Source organism: Urocampus carinirostris, chromosome 2 (genome assembly GCF_059441175.1).
Source record: "Urocampus carinirostris isolate Australia breed hairy pipefish chromosome 2, RoL_Ucar_1.0, whole genome shotgun sequence".
NCBI classification, from domain to species: Eukaryota; Metazoa; Chordata; class Actinopteri; order Syngnathiformes; family Syngnathidae; genus Urocampus; species Urocampus carinirostris.
The window spans coordinates 34,790,723-34,808,386 of record NC_142350.1 but is presented as its reverse complement, the minus strand read 5'-3'; the positions used below and the strand labels follow the sequence as shown (position 1 = coordinate 34,808,386).

General features: G+C 38.2%; 2 protein-coding genes across 2 annotated transcripts in view; both read left to right on the top strand.

Moving 5' to 3' along the window:
• The first annotated feature begins 106 nt into the window (after window positions 1-106).
• kiaa1143 (KIAA1143 ortholog) lies at window positions 107-5,502 on the top strand. The gene is made up of 3 exons (XM_088327927.1): window positions 107-329; window positions 2,690-2,840; window positions 3,971-5,502. The coding sequence occupies exons 1-3, from the start codon at window positions 216-218 to the stop codon at window positions 4,177-4,179; spliced, it is 474 nt and encodes a 157-aa protein (XP_088184053.1). The 5' UTR covers window positions 107-215; the 3' UTR covers window positions 4,180-5,502.
• Window positions 5,503-16,682: 11,180 nt separating this feature from the next.
• The window catches only part of LOC148371728 (IgGFc-binding protein-like), a 55,610-nt gene continuing 54,628 nt past the window's right edge, over window positions 16,683-17,664 (top strand). Inside the window, exons 1-2 of the mRNA XM_088327926.1 lie at window positions 16,683-16,731; window positions 16,799-16,953. Of these exons, the coding sequence (XP_088184052.1) occupies window positions 16,683-16,731; window positions 16,799-16,953 (204 nt within the window). The remainder of the gene's footprint in view (window positions 16,732-16,798; window positions 16,954-17,664) is intronic.

Below are 17,664 nucleotides of genomic sequence, written 5' to 3'. Positions count from 1 at the left end.
AATGAGTCGAGCCGAAAAAGCCAGTTTTCCAAAAATAGCCGGAATCCTCATCACTACTGCGCTCATCACTTTCAACCAATACGAGTAACTCCCAGGACCACGTGACTTTACTGGCGCCTTTTGATGACGTATTATTTACCCCCTTCTGTCTCAAACCTAGTGTAGAAACGATTGAATTGTTTTTGCAGAATAATTGGTTTCTTTTTTGCTCTGCAATGAATAAAAGTAAAGGTAGCGGCGTATCCTGGGTCAAACCAGCGGAACCTTCTTTTTTGAAGAAATTTAAAACAGACGTCGGTTTTAAAGAAGGTCCGACTGTTGACACAAAGGTATGTACTGAGTAACCGGAGATTCTGAAACGTGGAGGTGATTGTATTTATCAGATTATCTCTGTTGAATTTGGATAACATACCTGCAATGCACGCAAGATCAGTAAATAAAGATATATATATTTGCTCCATTTTCGGTCGCCACAAGAAGGCGGCCAATCAACACAATAGCAATAACCCAACCTTACTGGCCTACTGTCAAGGGACGATTTTCGAGTCTTGCAAATTGTCTTATTTTGGAATAAAAATATAACTTTACTTAAAAATCAGTGATGTGCGGGGAGGTTTGCGTCTGATGAAAAAACAGATTATTACATAAAGACAATAAAAGATGCCAAAGGAAGCCCCTATAATGTGGAATTTTATTTTGTGCACTTCATTAAATGTGCACAATTAAAACTCATTTATAAATGCGTGCATCAACAGGCCCAGAGGAGCTCAGAACGGGAACTGTCAAGTCTCGAGGCGGACAACTAATGTTGGACAATCAGCTTTGACTGTACAAGGCTTTAAAGCCTGTAACTGTTTACCCACTGAACTAGTCAGGTCATGTTTATTTTTATAGCCCTTAATCACAAGAAGTCTCAAAGGGCTGCACAGATCACATATTATTGCAAACTACAGACTATTATCACACCATCCCATGATCTAAAACCTACACGAGGGCAAGGAAAAACTCAAAAACCTAAGCATGAGGAAAATGAAGAAACGTTGAGTAGGCACCGCACATGAGGTAATCCCCCTTCCAGGATGACTAGGCTGCAGTGGATGTTGCAATAACAAATAATACACAGATATCATCAACATGAAATACAGGTCAGTCATAAGCTCGAGAATAGAAATGTCTTTTCAGTTTAGATTTAAACAGTTTCACTGAGGTTGTAGATCCAATCTCAGGGGAAGAGCATTCCACAGCATCGGGGCCCGAATGGAGAACGCTCTCGAACCTGCAGATCTCTTATTGGCTCTTGGGATCACAAGTAGACCAGTATTTTAAGAGCTAAGTGTATGGACCAGAACATAGGAGGAAATTAAATATGAAAGACATCAGGGAGCAAGTCAATGCATGATTTTGTTTAATACCAACAGAACCTTAAAATAGCAGCTTAAGCTAACAGGAGCCAATGCAGGTTAGCTACGTTCAGGCTAGTGTGATCAAACTTTTTTGTCCAAAAAAGAGTCAAAGTGGGTCCTTTTTGAACATAAACTTTAAGACTTTTTAGTCAGAGGTATGACATATGACCACCTGTAGCCTCTGCAATCGTGCTGTTTTATAATATTGTCTATTGTATGTTCTGGGGACAGACATTGAGAATTAGCCTTGGCTAAAATGACATGAAATTATGTAGCATACTTGTCCCTTTTCAAATAAAAGGAATTTGAAACCAAGTCAGTTTTTGAAATAAATAAAACTACATGTCAAGTCACTCTAACCACAAAAAGTCTCAAAGGGATGCATAGACCACCATTGCATCCTCATGTTAAAGCTACACGAGGGCAAGAACAAAATTAAAAATCTAAGCATGAGGAAAATTAAGCATGTGAGGTAATCGCCCTCAACAGACAACACACAGTCAACATCAACATTAAATATAAGTACTAATCGCAAACATTCAAAAATATCAATAAAAAAAATCAAGTTTACAGCAACGACAACCTTCCTGTTTCAAAATATTGATTTATTTACAGAAAAGTAATCTGCTATCGGGTAGTGTACCTTATCAGAACAACAAGGTTTACTAGAATCTTCAAAATTCAAACACATTTAAATTACGCTCTCACAAACTCGAAAACACATCCTTGCTTTCTAATGTTGTCTCACTAACAAGATCTAAATCAAGAAAACATTGAGAATATTTGATTAGACTGTGTGATGTGGGATGATTTGATAAAATCTATGAAAAAAACTAATAATACCATAGTCTTAAATGGTCTGCATTTATATACAGATTTTCAAGTCAATGAAGGCCTCCCAAAACGCTGCTTCACACTTACCCACACACACACACACACAACAATAGCGGCCATGCAGCCATGCAAGGCGCTGACCTGCTTATTGGGGGCATTAGGGATTCAGTGTCTTGCCCAAGGACACTTCGACATAATAACACGGAGGAGCTGGGAATGGAACATTGAGGTCATACGCGCCTCTACTACATGAGAATAAATGCCCTGACTGCACGTCACTGATTTGTGGTCGCCACAAGAACGTGGTCAATCAACACATTCACAATAATCAAAATTTACTGTCTGTCTAGATACGCCTTTGAGTCTTGCCAACACTCACAAAACCGTTTTAAAATATTTTGAATAGAAATAAGGTTATGAAGTTATGCCTTTTTTTGTATGTTACCCTGCAGCGTGAAGCCATGCCAACACCGGATGATGATAGCGGGAGCGATCGAGAGGACGAATTGCCTCAAGTCGTGCTTCTCAAGGATGGAGACCTGACCTCGGAGGAAGCAAAGAATCTCAAAGAAGGGAAGAAATCCGACGGAGAGTCAGACAAAAGTAAAGCTTTCCCCAATCCCCAAAAATAAGTTGGTTTTGTTTGAACGTGTATTGTAATTTTGGGAGGAAAACGGCGGCGCCGAGAATCAGACATGTTGAGTTGTAAATAGCACTGAAGAGTTGATATTTCTCATTTTTATTTTCTTGAAGTCAGTTAAAAGTTCACTGTAGAGTGGTGAAATAAAGGCAAGTATGATATAGTAGTATAATACAATTTTATTTGTAATGTTATTGGGAGTATATTGGTTAAAGCAACAACAAAACAAACATACAAAAGTCCCTGCCCCCCTAGACTGTCCACCTCCCAGGTCCTCGCAAAATTCTAAGGGAAAAACTGAGTCAGTAGATTGTTATTTGAGCTTGTCATTGAGTGCAATCAATATTTTGTTTTGCCGCTGTTGAGGTTAAAACTTGAGATTGTTTTAGGATGAAGAAAAGAACACGCTCTGAGTCGGGGATTTAGGTTTTTGATAGCCCTTCCATCAGAGGCGCGTGCTTCCAAGATCGGCTCAGGAAGGAATTACGTTTCGCCTATGGCTAGAGGCCCAATAATTGAAAAGCTCAGGCATAGAACAACATATTCGATTGGCTTAAGAGAGGTGACATGAACACAAGTAACAAATCTGATTGGTTTAGACAGAAAACACAAATTAAGTTAATAACGCTGGTGACTAGATGGCGTGTGAGCATAATAAATAAGGAGTAAGGGAAGGGAAACTTTGTAAAACAAAAGTGAAACTTTGTAACACAAACGGTACTATGCCTCACTGAGAAAAGGAAGGAATGTGGGGAAGAAACCTCTTCCCCGCACTTCCCAGCACCAAAGCGAAGGCCATCTTGACCAATAGTTAGCGGGCCTCAAGAGGATACAATTTTTGCAAGAATGCTAACAGCACCTGGATATAATCTTTGGCTTATTTGAGGCACTTTTGAGAATAAAATCATACAAAGGCACATTTTAATTCTTATTTCCTTGACAGTGTGTGAGAAAATGACCCATTTTTAGAATGTACACCTTTCCAGTTTGTCATTTTGTGCACCTTTCAAGAAAGATTTTATACCGTGGCTCGCTTGTGGGTTCATTTCCGAAAAGTGCGCTCGAATGACCGTCAATCGCGTGTGTCCCGCAGATGAGGAACCCCCGACGGACGGTAAAATCGTCTTCAAGAAACCGGCCAAGCGCTCCTCCTCGGAGAAATTTCAAGGGATCACGGCCTCCTCCAGCAAAAAGAAGAGAGAACCGGTAGAGAAAGAGGAGAAGAAAGATGCGAGTCCCGGCAAGAAAGTGAAAAACAGCAGCTTGTTGTCGTTCGGTGGCGAGGAGGAAGACGAAGACTAGCAGTGCTCTTTTCCACTGCTTCTTCATGTTTGTTCAATCACCTTACCAATTAAAATAGGTTTTCTTTTTAATGAAAGGGACATTGTGTATTATTTAGCGCCCTGTAGTGGTAAAGAAAAAAAAACTCAATATTGGTTCATAAGGTAAGCTAAAATGCATGATCGTTGTCAGCCATCTTGATACTAAAACCAAAAACCTGTCTTTTTTTCCAGTTCTTTTTTTATGTTATTTTTTCCCCTTTCCTATTTTTTCTTTTGTTATATTTTCTTCCTTTCCCCATTTTTTCCCTTTGTCTTTCTTATTTTTGATCTTGTTTCCATTTTTAATTTTTCCCAAGAGTACCCCTAAAAAGCAAGTTTTTCCCTTTTTTCTTTTACTTTTTTCCTGTTGTTTGCTTACCTTTCTTTCTTCCCTATTTTTATTTTCATCCTTTTTTTTTCTTCTTTTCCTTTTTTCTTTCCTTCTTTTTGCTTTTTCTGTTTTCTCTTTTCCTCTTTTGTCGTCTTACCCATCTTTATTCCTTTTTTCATTTTGCTAAAAGTACCCCAAAAATTAAAAGAACCTTTTCTTTCCTTTTCATTTTTCTTTTTTTTTCTCGTTTTTATCTTCTTATTCTGCTTTGTCTTTTTATTTTTTGACTTAATTTTTTCACTTTTTTTTTCATTTTCTCCCTTTTTTCTGTCTTTGTTCCCCCTTAAAGTATTTTTTTTGTATTCTTTTTTCCCTATTTTTTCTTTAGGGTTTTGATCTTTTCAAACCTTTTGTTGGTTGCATTTTGATTTTCATGATGTCGTAGGTAAATCCTTAATCCCACAGAACAATACAAAGGAAAAAAACGACATGTTTACAGATTGCTGGATTCTATTATTTTGCCTCCCTTTTTTGATTTTAAACATGATTTTAACATGGTTATCTATTTTTGATATAGTACAGATGAGCAAACAATAAGACAGAATACCGGCAATATCTGTATTCTTTTTAATCCCATCGTAATGTGTCGAGTTATTTTCATGCAGTCTTTAATGTTGTATTTGAAAAAGATACCAACGTAGCGTCTCCACTGTTGAGCAAATATGGATATCAAGTCCTTTAGATGAGTTTGGTAACTCAGTTCCTTCATCCATACCGTCTAAAAGTTCTGTAATTGTTGTAAAGAATCATCCGAGTGTATAGTCTGCACGGTAGATTTTGAATACATTCAATTTTGTGTTGAATGTCTAAATGTGTATAGCTTCAGAGGGAAGCTGTTAATGTATAACTGCATTACTTTTAATGCAATTGTATATTTTTATGGGTCATCTAAGCATTAAATATTTCAACCAACATTTTGTTTTGATTATTGTTGTAGCAAATATGGTTGGCAAATAAATTATTCTAACTAAAAATGTATTGACCAATTGAATTAAAGAGTCAAGTGTACTCTTTTCAAAACTTGTCTCGCCTTTTTGGAGAACCACATACGTTTTTAGATCATTATGTCAGGAAAACGTCCGAAAAACCTTGTTTACTTATTCTGAATGGTGACTACACACACTTCAGGTGAATTTTACAATTTTTGACAGTTCAATACACTTTAATCAAGACACACACACTCTTGGATTTAAGGGCTTTTCTTTTACTAACCATTTACTCAAGAAGCTTGAATAGAACACAAATAATAATAGGAAAATAAAACTAAGACAACTAGAAGTTGAGAAATTAATCTGGCACCATTTGGATAGAGAACATTGGCTGGATTATTAAATTATTGTATTTGATAGAATTCCCCCTTTTACGTCACACCAATACCTAGCAACAACGAGATGTTCTGCAAAGTTCTGCTTCAATGAAGACGACGGCCCAGTCTTTATGTCCTCGGCTGTAGAGCGATGAGGAATCCTGGTAGGCCTTGTACAAGGACCACAGAATGCAGGGTCTTGAGGCAGTTCTTCTTCTTAGAATATACCCTCTTCCCTTTTTGTTGACCAAATTCAGACTGCCCTTGAGAGGTGAGACGAGTACCAGCTCTGGGTTCCGGTCTCCTGGGAGGGGCAGGCCCCCTGTGGTGGAGTTGTAAGGGCAACTTTTGATGCACAAATGCAGCCATAGCCCCACCCTTCCCAACCTCAGTTTCCGGCAGTATCCGTCAGATAACATATCTATATGATTGACGGAAAACGGAATTCTGACCAAACGTTGAATACTGACAGGACATCAGCAAATCATGACACGAACACAGCCATAAATCTTTTAATTACAATAGAAAACTTGTGTTGATACTATAGGTACTGATACATTTTACAGCTAGTGACATTTTTTTCTTCATATTTATTATTATTGTGAAGATAATAGATAAAGGATATTATCCCTATAAATATTTTCCATTGTTTACATTTTGAAATTACCCAGAAAGTTAACAAAGAACAATTAATAGTTAGCTATTTTTATTGAATGGTTTTTATTATGCAACAAGATGAGACATGACACTTGAGGATAAACATGCAATAAAGACTTGAGAGAGCAAAATAAGATAAAAGAATGTCGGGATAAATAAGCAAAACGTGTTTAAAAAATGGTGCTTCGGATGCATACGGAGGCAACGAGAAATTGACCTCTGGAAATATCCAATGCGGCGGTCAGCAACAGGATGCTCTGAAGCCCTTTGCGACTCTCTAACCCTGCCCAGTGGCTATCCGGCGCCTTTTTATAAATGTTTGATATTGGGAAAGTACATGGTTTCCGTAGAAGGGAAAACAGAACACATATTTATCATTTTTCGATGAATATAGTAAGCTACAGTATGTATTGGAGGGGGTTCCACTATGGCTCTTTTCAACATTTTGGGTTGCCGACCCCATTCTAATAGTTGGTGAATACGATTTGAATTTGATTTCCACATGGCCTTTATTCTGAAAGCAGTATTCTGAATGCATCTTGAGCTACCGGACCGGCACCGGGACCTGATGCTTGCCGTTATAGAATAGTTATGGGGAAATTATTGCGAGACAAGAGTCAAATAAAGAAGAAAATAAGAAAAATAGTTAAAAAGCTAGGTGGGGAAATACACGCAATAGAGGAAAAACAAAAATGGAAAAGAAAAGAAAAGAAAAAGTCAAGTCACGTTTATTTGTATAGCCCTTAATCCCAAGGAGTCTCAAAGGGCTGCACAGACCACCGATAAATATGACACCATCCCCTGATCTAAAACCTTTACGTTTACTGGCAAGGAAAAACTCAAAAACATCAACATGAGGAAAATGAAGAAAGCTTGAGAAGGGATGCCACATTTCATCTCTTTTTATTTCTTTATTTTTTGGTTTCTGTTTATTTCTCTTAATTTTCTCTCTGTTTTTTTCTCTTTTTCTCACTTTCTCTCTTACCAGGGACAAAAGAAGAAAAAAGAGAAAAAAATAAAATGAATAAAAAAGCAACAACTTCTGTCAAATGGACTATACGCACAATTTCAGTTACAGACGCTGCCCCACTTACTAACGATCGTTCGTAAGTTAAATTTGTCCGTAAGTTGCTTCAGTGCTATATTTGGTATGTTTAAGGTTTATATAATTATGTTTAAGGCTTGTATAAGTGACCTGAATTGTTTTGTACTAAAAATAAACACTTCATAAAATAATATGCTCTATAAAGTTAAAGAAATTTAGGTTTAACTTACTCTTGGAAGATGAGCTTCAACAGTTAGGCAACTTCCTCCTCCGTGGTGGAAAGTGGCAAAAAAAAAGCGATCCAACCATTTTCTCAACCGCATCAAGCTTTCCTATTCCACTTTCATTTTAAAAGAAACGGCTTGCCCGTTCTTTACGCTTTACACCAACCATATTAAATGAATGCACGAGATATTAAACAGTACAAATCTCAAAGTTCTTAGCGCGCTAGAGATACAGTACCCGTATATTTATACACGAACTAAGAAATAGAAGCCGTATTTCTTCTTCGGGGTGGATGCTGGGAAACTTCTTACAGCACCACCACACGCCAGTAGTGGCGAAAGGAAGCACTACAGTAATTTCCTGCACTCTGAAAAAGTTGCACACAATACCAAATCTAACATACAGCAGTGACTGGATATTTTTTGACATTCTGAAAAAAGATTATCGTATCTACCGTTTCACGTAAGTCAAATGGTCGTAAGTAGGAAAGCGTCTTATTACTTAGGTTTATTGTTGATGTTAACTGTGTATTGTTTGTCGATACCCTTGCAACATCCATTGCAGCCTGGTCATCCTAGTAGAGGGATTACTTCATGTATGGCCCCTTCTTAAGCTTTCTTCATTTTTAGAATGCCTAGGTGTTTTGAATTTTTCCTTGCCTTGGTGTAGGTTTCAGAACAGGGTTGTATTGGTGGTCCGTGCAGACCTTTGCGATTGATTGTGATTAAGAGCTATACAGATACATGTGACTTAACAATCCAGTGTTTTGTGTTCCCAACCACCAGCAATAAAGCAAATAGATCATTGAGGTGACTGTGACCAATTTAAATAGTATGTGACACTGACGTGCCTCTTGGGTAGATCGTTGTGTACACACATCCCCACCTTCCTCACATATTGGCTCAAGAATCCCAGTTGATGCTTCCAAGTTGATCGTGATAACATATTATCTATCATAAAGAAATTAGCATCAAGCCTGTAAAATTCACAGGCTCATAAAAGCGCTTCATGATTAAAACTCAAAGGCTTTACAGGATATTTCTAGTCACTTTATTTGTTTAGCGCTTAATCACAAGAAGTTTCAAAGGGCTGCACAAACAGTACACAGACGTAATCAAAATAAAATATGGGTACTTCATTCATGAGCTACTTATAAAAGTGTGTTTTAAGCCTAAATTGAATCACTTCCATTGAGGTTGCAGATGGAATCTCAGCGGGTAGATCATTCCACGGCACCGGGGCCCGAATGGAAAACGCTCTCGAATCTGGGGATTTCTTCTTGGCTCTTGAGATCACCAAAGAATAATTCTTTCAAAAGTGTTTCATTTTAAAATGTTTGTTCACATCAATTTATGATATGACACTAATCTGATTGGATTGAAACTTTTTGTCACGGTTCTGTCACTTGCCTGCTAATTGCCCTCACTACGCTCACTCTTTCAGGCCCAGCTGCCACTCGTTCCCTAATTATCCCTCTCCTATTTAAGCACTTCATTCCCGTTCACTCTTGGTCAGTCCGTCAGCGAACCTCAACACATGCAAGGCAAGCACTTTTTGACTCTGGCTCCTGTTTTTGATTCCGGCCTGTTCCTGCATTCCTCCCGGTTCCTTCCCCTGTTTCTTGTATCGATCCCCTGTCCCTGGCTTCCCGATCATCTCCGGTTACCTGACTTGCTTCCGATCCCTGACCACGCTTCTTTCTCCTGTCCCGGCGACCCGACCTTCTTCCGATCCATGACCACGCTTTGTTCTCCTGTCACCGGCCGCGAGGGTTTCCTGCTCCTCAAGCCCAGCGAGCACCAGAACGCTGTCTTTTTCATCTCACCTTCCCTTTAATAAAGCATTGTGTGAAACGTTACGCATTTGAGTCCACTGCTCGTTCTAGTCGTGACACTTTTTTTCCAGCATTCCAATGATATAAACCTGTAATTGGCACAGAAAACCCTCTTTTTTCAATTGCAAGGATTGGGTCAGTACTTTCGTTTTCCTATTGCTTGTGCATGTATACGCATCCAAGCAATCTGATTTCTGTTGTGTCTGTGTAATTTCCCTAATTCAGGATATTTTTATGCAGAAAAACACTGAGAGTCTTGTAGTAGGGTGCCGAATGATACAGGCAAGCTCGTCTACGGGAAAATAGTCTCATGTGTATAGTAATGTCTTGTTATAACACAGTTCACCTTTCACGGCCTTGCTGCTCCACATATTTCTATAATGCTTAATGATCTAATTTGTGATTGGCTAGTCAGTACCTATAGTATCAACACAAGTTTTCTATTGTAATTAAAAGATTTATGGCTGTGTTCGTGTCATGATTTGCTAATTGACGCTGGGAAAATGGTCATTTATCATTCTCTTTCAGCAAAACAGAATCGCTGGTTTTACACCTCTCCAGAGTCCCCTCGATTAGTTCGAGGATGCGGATTAACCGTGATAATCTCCATTTTATTATAAACTAAGATTGCCTTTCGGAGGAGTCGAAAATATGTCAAGTGTTTCATGAAACTTCATTTGTCCAAGAGTACATGGATTAAGTGTTCTTTCAGTTGAACCGAGATAGGGTCCAATCACGAAAGGGAAGGAGGAGATTGTGTGAAAAACGTATTTTGTCCAGCCAATAACATTCACGGCTACTTTTCCAACATTTTTTAAACAACCATCCGTTCTGAAAATGTATCAAGTAAATAGTACAGCAACTTATTTTGAAATGTTAGAGATACAAATATAAGGTATGGTCGTCCTGACACACCTTTTTTAGTGCCGGAACTCTGCCGTCAAATTGAATTGCAAGCAGGTTTACATTGGTTTCACAAGAGTTTAAAAACATTTTGCAGTATTTGAACCCACAAATGCAACATTTTTTGAATATATAGACTAGTGTAACCTGACACTTCATATTATAGATGTCTTCAAACTAATACTCTTTTCAGAATTGTATAAAGGTTTTAAGTATATTTTACTTAGAAGGGCTTTTATGTATTATTTAACGCCATTTATTGGTAGAAACATGTTTAAAAAACAATATTAGTTGTAATAATAACTATCATATACATGTGCAAATTTTAACCCTTGGATGCATACTTTACCAGTACCTACACTCTTTCCATGAGTGGGGTCGATAATGACCCCAATTGAAATGAATGAATGTTTACAATTACTTTATACATTTCTTTTATTTTGGTTGGAGATTCTATATTTTGGTTATTTGTTTTTTTTCATTTGTTTATTTTGTTTGTTTTGGGACGTGCGGATCCCAAGGCAATCTACGGTCCCCAGGTTCGGGGCCTTGGCACCCCACAAAGCTTGGAGAGCCTGTGGTTTTCTCCGTCCATGTCGTCTGGATGAAAACTGCCCCAAGGTTGACCACCAATAAGGATAAGAACCTGGTTTTCTTGAGCTTCCTGTAAGGCCATGCGTTGCATTTTACACACCACTCCGCAGGGGGCCCTCTTTGTTCTCAGAGGTCTGCAAGAAAAGATAACGCAACAACCTGTCCTTGGTGTTTTGGACTAATATTTAATGCTGACATGCTACAAAATTAATATTGATCTTTAAAATAAGCTTATCAATCTGGATTTAATTCTGTATTAAATAAATATAATTTAAACCAATTTTCTCTACATGAAAATCAATTGGGTACATTTGTGTGTCATTATGTCTGACTATATGGAGGACGAACAGAGAATATTCATGAATTTGCTTCTGGCTGTAACCATTGCACACAGGGGTACTGCATTTTTTCCTAACTTATCAGCACAGAGGGGCAACCAGTTCAACCAGTTTAATATTAACTTTTAAAATAGGAACTTACTTCGATGGCTTGTTAAATACCCGAAAAGGTAGCTAGATAGTTAGCTAGAAAGGTAAACAGGTAAAAGAACTTAAAGGGAGCTAGATAGCTAGCTAAAACAAGTAAAAAAGTATTTAAAATAGTCGGATAGGACGCTAAAAACAAAGCTAGATAGCAAGGTAGAGAGGAGCCCAAATTTAGCTTGATAACTGGCAAAAAAAGTATGTTAGCTAGATAGAATGCAAAAATGTAAAAAGCTAGCCAGATAGCTTGTAAATAGCTCAAAAGGAAGCTTAATGGTTAGCTAGAAAGGTAAACTGGTAAAAATCTAATAGGGAGCTTGATAGCTAGCTAAAAGGTGAAAAGACACATAAATAGCTGTATATGAAATGAAATGATCTGCACTTATATAGCGCTTTTCAAGTCAATGACTTCCCAAAGCGCTTTACAATGTGCTCCACATTTCCCAATAGTGGCCTTGCAGCCATGTAAGGCGCTAACCTGCTTATTGGGGGTATTAGGGGTTCAGTGTCTTACCCAAGGACACTTCGACATGTAACACGGACGAGCCGGGATTCGAACAGGGATCCCTTGATCCCAAGACGAGCGCTCTACCTCCTGAGGTACTGCCGCCCCTAAAGAAAGCTAAAACCAAGGTTGATAGCTAGCTGGAAAGGAGCCCAAAATTTAGCTTGATAACTAGCAAAAAAGTAATATGTTAGCGAGATAGCATGCAATAAAATGTAAAAAGCTATCTAGATAGCTTGCTTGATACATAAAAATGTAGAAAGGTAGCTAGCAACAAACTAAAAAGGTAGCCAGACAACTAACTAAAACTACAGTACAGTTTTTGCTCATTTGCTTTATAAAACCCATTGATTGGAATTTAGTCTGTTGTATTTCCTGTACAGAAAGTCAATAAACTAATTAATAAAATAAATTATTTTGATACACTCTCTTAATTAATTGCTTAAAAAAAATGACCAATACATAAATAGATTGTTTTTGTCCATAAAGTCAATGAACTGGATTTCATTTATTTGTATTTCTAAATGAACAACTTATGTTGTTATTACCATGTTGTTACAATTTAATACCAGGATAATTATTGGACGTTAGGTTATATAGACTCAGTCAACCACTAAGAATTTTTTTACTAGAAAATCACAATGACCCAGCGCCGGTAAAATATTTTCAGAACAGGTCTGCAGGCACCTCAACTGTCGCTAGGAGGCAGCCTGGTGCCAGCTTGCACCAAGTTAGAGACCCCTGCCATGGAGTAATTTTCGACCCCACTTCTGCATCAGAGGGTTAAAAACTCATCGGTCAAGAAATTTGTATTTATTTTACCCAACATTAGCCTCATCAAGAGGGAGCTGACATTATTGTCCACAATTTTGCAGGTATAGGTAAAGATAGGTATTGTAAATTCTGGACTAAAATCCGCGACTTTCGTCCCAAGCGTTCAACCCTGCGGCTTGTACAACGATGCAGCTCATTTAAACATTTTTTCTTACAGCCACCAGGGGGCGCCCAAGCAGTAGTGGTCAGAGTGAGCCACGTGGAATATATGTGTCAAGGAAGACGCTAGTTTGAGCTAACAAAACTAGCACGAACAGAGGCTTCTAATGGAAAATGCAAAAAGAAATGCATACGACGTAGGTTTCAAGTGAAAAGCAATTGAGCTGGTGGATAAAAAAGGCAACAGAAATGCTGCACATAAACGAACTGGAGCATTATAAAAAGACAAAAAAGCTTTCAGAGGTAATAAAAGCGGGTATATTGTTAAAACTTTGAAAGCTCTGCGTACCGTCTTTTTTTGCAAATGCGGCTTATAGACAGGTGCGGCTTATGTATGTACAATTTTTTTTTTTTTTTTTTTTAAATGTACGGGCTTATAATCAGGTGCGCTTTATAGTTCGTAAATAAAGGTACATTATAAGATAAATGGTGCGGTTTGGTCACTTTGGGTCTCTGTAGTTTGTATTCTTCCACGTTCTAAACAGACCTCCACCTACAAGCTTTAAATCCGGAATATAACAGACTTGGTGTCACATCCTGGTTCCCTTTTCTCCAATAGGTCCAAAAAGAATCACATGAGATAACGTGAAAAGAAAGTAGCCATGATTTTTTTTCCTATGTGACGGACGAATGATTGACTTGTGGTCAGTCAAGAATGGATCTCACCTCTCTAAACAAGGGAAGGAGTTACTTTCAGCATTGGAGCTTAGCCAAGCTTGACTGGTTAAATAATAGTTAAATAAACTATTTTTATTAACACCATGCCATTGTGTGTCTTGTCAGACAAGTGTTCTACTGGTCCAGTATACTTTACACTCGGTTAGAACAACTTGTTGATTTTTTCCTGCAAACGTGTCTCTTTCGTGTCCTGCATATAAATGTCCCGCTTCTCCATTTCCCATCACCTGCCACATGGCCAGTTACAGGTAAAGTCACAATGCGTCTTCTATCTATGGTGATGGCTGTTATAAGGGTTTAAATGCTGACTTTTCTATAGTATTTGTCTTTTGTTTTTAAAATCAAGCGATCCGTCCGTTTAAAAGGAAAGAAAAAGCATTTTTTCGTGAAAAGTAATCCCGCATTGTTGTTCATTGTGTACAGACAAAGTACTTTTTCTGTGACTAAGTTTGAACAAAACTATTTAAGCCAACTAGAGCAAATGTTTGTGAATGTTTTTGGTAAAAAAAAAAAAAAAAGAAAAAGATTAGTATCATGTGCAGAAAAATGAAAATGTACATTTTCTTTCAATCAATTTCTTTAAAATGATATGCTGGGATGGGCTCCAGCACCCCCGCGACCCTACTGAGGATAAGCGGTGCAGCTAATGAGATGAGATGAGATATGTGATTGTGTTTTGCCACAATCGTATTTTACTTGAGGCGGCAGTAGCTCAGGAGGTAAAGGGCCAGCGCCTCAAATGTAACCAAATAATGATCAGAAATAACGGTAGCACACGGTAACACCGTCACGTTTGAAGTTGAAACTCCTCGAGTCAGAACCAACTCTAGCGTGTTTCCATCTTTATGAGCTGGCAAATCAATCAGTTGATCAAAACCAAATGTATCAATTAGAGACCGAAACGCAACAGTAAGTGAACTGAGTGGGGAGTTCATATGAATGTTAAAGTCTCCCATAATTATTATTTTGTCTGCATAGCTTACAAGGTCAGACAACAGTTCAGAGAATTCATCTAAGAAATCAAGTATGGTCCTGGTGCGCGATAAATAGTTACCACAAAAATGGACATCAAAGAGGACCGCATAACAAGAGCCTCAAACGCCTTATAATTATTAGAGGCAGGTAAGTTTGAGTATTTTTTTCAGAAATTAGCGCAACACCGCCACCATCAAGCTTCCATATTCCACTTTAATTTCAAATGAACGCCTCTTCTTTAAACTTTACACCAAACATATTGAACAGATGCACGATATATTAAACCATAAAAATGTCAAAGTTCTTAGTGCGCTGGAGATACAGTATAGAATGTTTACACACGAACGAGGGAGAGGAAGCGGATTTCTTCTTAGGGGTGGATGCTGGGTGACCTCTCATAGTGCCACCACACGCCAGTATCAGCGGGAAGAAGCACGACAGTAATGTCCTGTACCAGCAAAAAGGTGCGCTCAATAAAAATTCCAACTCACAGCAATGATCGGATATTTTTCGACATCCCCAAAGAAATGTTCATATCTACCATTCATCGTAAGTCGAATGGTCGTAAGAAGGGGAGTATCTGTATTTATAACACTGGTTGTCGGATGTAATTGGATCCAATCAGGGTATGGCATGAAGTCGCAAAATTGAGAAATAGCCTTCCTTATTCAAAGTCCTTTTGACCTTGTACAAATCCCCTACTTTAACAGCACTAAAGCGACCAAAAACTTAACCTTACCTCCACCATGCTTGACATGTGACGTCAGGCACTCTTCCAGCATCTTTTCAGATCTTGAGCTTGTCACAAATGTTCTTAAGACCTCAAATTTTGGTTCATTACTTCATGACACCAATTTCCAGTCTTCTTCTGTCCAGTGGCCTTGTTCTTTTGCCCACATGAATCTCTTCCTTTTGTTGGCCCGTCTCAGATATAGCTTTTTCTTTACCAGCATCTTAGAGTCGCATTTTCATTAGAGATGTTGACACTGGTGTTTTGCAGGTACTATTTGGCAAAACTGCTTGTTGAGAACCTGTAAGCCATCTATTTCTCAAAATAGAAACTCTTTTCCTCTTGCTTGGTTGCACACTGAGGCCTCCAACGTATCTTTCTCTTCAGGTTAGGATCTGTTTGTGCCTGTTTTGTCACTGAAGAGTAGTACACAACGTTGTGGGAGATTTTTAGTTTCTTGGCGATTACTTACATGGAATCGCCTTAATTTCTTAGAGCAAGAATACTGTAGACAGTCAAGTTTCACATGAAAGTTCTCTTTTGCTGTCCACCCACGAATGTGATGCTCCAGGTACTAGACAAGGTCAGCTTAACTGTTTTCAACTGTGCTAACATAATTGCACGAGGGTTTTCTAATCATTCATTAGCCTTCTAACGCAATTAGCAAACACAAGGTACTTTTACAACACTGGAATGCTGGTTTCTGGAAACTGCCCTCTATACACTTATATATTATCTTAAAAAACAGGCATAAACAGCAGAAATCATGATTTACAGTGTTTTTTTATTTTTACGTTATTTATTTTGCAAAAGAAAACAGCACACTTTCAAAACAAAAAAGCAAGCTTGTAATAAGTCGGTGCAGTTGTGGCACCCTCTGGCCATGATTTTGTCATTAGTTTTCCGAGCAGACAAAAACATTACATATCTGTACTCCCATTGTACTGTATGTGTTTCCGCTAATGGTTTCTATTTTCCATTAATTTTGAAGTTGTTCTTTGGTTATGTGTATGAGTATGGTAATGTTTGGAGGACATGGTAAGTTTTCTTATGATTTGTTAGGATTGATGTTTTAATATGCGCCGAACTGGTAGGTATGATGATATGCGTGTCTAAATTGCTGCTTGATGTTAAAATGTTTGACTTCATATTTTATTTCTCAGCCATGGAAATAAATCTTCTCCTGTTTTGGGCTGCCGCTTCGCTTTTGCCAGGTATTCACATAAGCAACAACATTAATATGTGTGAGTATCGTGTGATAACGCTCATGTCCAAATGCAGTTTCTCATGGATGTTCGACTGGCAAGGAATTCATCACGACATTCCTTCCCAACTACCAAAACCCGAATTTCTTCCATCAATTATTATTTGGAAATGACCATAAACTCCAAGTGGTTCTCACCGCAATGGGCTCTGCCACGGAAGTCCACATTCAGGTCAGTTCTCATGTTCAAGGTTTTACTCAGCAGTTACGTGCAGTCAGGGGAGGCAGGTAAGGCTCGGCCTCATCTGTCATCATGGAACTGTAAAATAAAAACTATACTAAATAGGTATATTTTTTCAGTGTCAAAGTTAACTCCATATTTTTGGATTTTGTTTTTCAAAATATCAAGATTTTCACATTGTATTTTGAAAATTGTTGATAGTCATATTTATTTGGATAGCCCTTAATCACAAGAAGTCTCTAAGAGCTGCACAGACCACATACTATCACAGACTACAGACTATTATTACACCATCCCCTGATCTAAAGCCTACATAAGGACAATGAAAAACTCAAAACCTCAGCATGAGGAAAACAAGGAAATCTTGAGAAAGGACGGCACCTAAGGTAATCCCTCTTCCAGGAAATCGGAATTCAAGAGCTGTTTTGCATTAAAAAAAAACATCGCAATACAATTAGTATTTGTCGATTTACTGTGCTGAGCATCTGCAAATGCAGGGTGAGGCATGCAAATCCTTTGCCTCGTGGCAGAGGGCAATAATGAGACCAAGGACCCTGATTCGGCACACAATTCAGCCCCACACAATAGAATTAGTGATAGTAATAGCAAGCTAACACCAAGTAAAGCCATCGAGTAATATTTTTTCCGCTGGATGGACTTTTTTCGTAATGGAGGATTACCTATCGATTTATGCTTTTACTC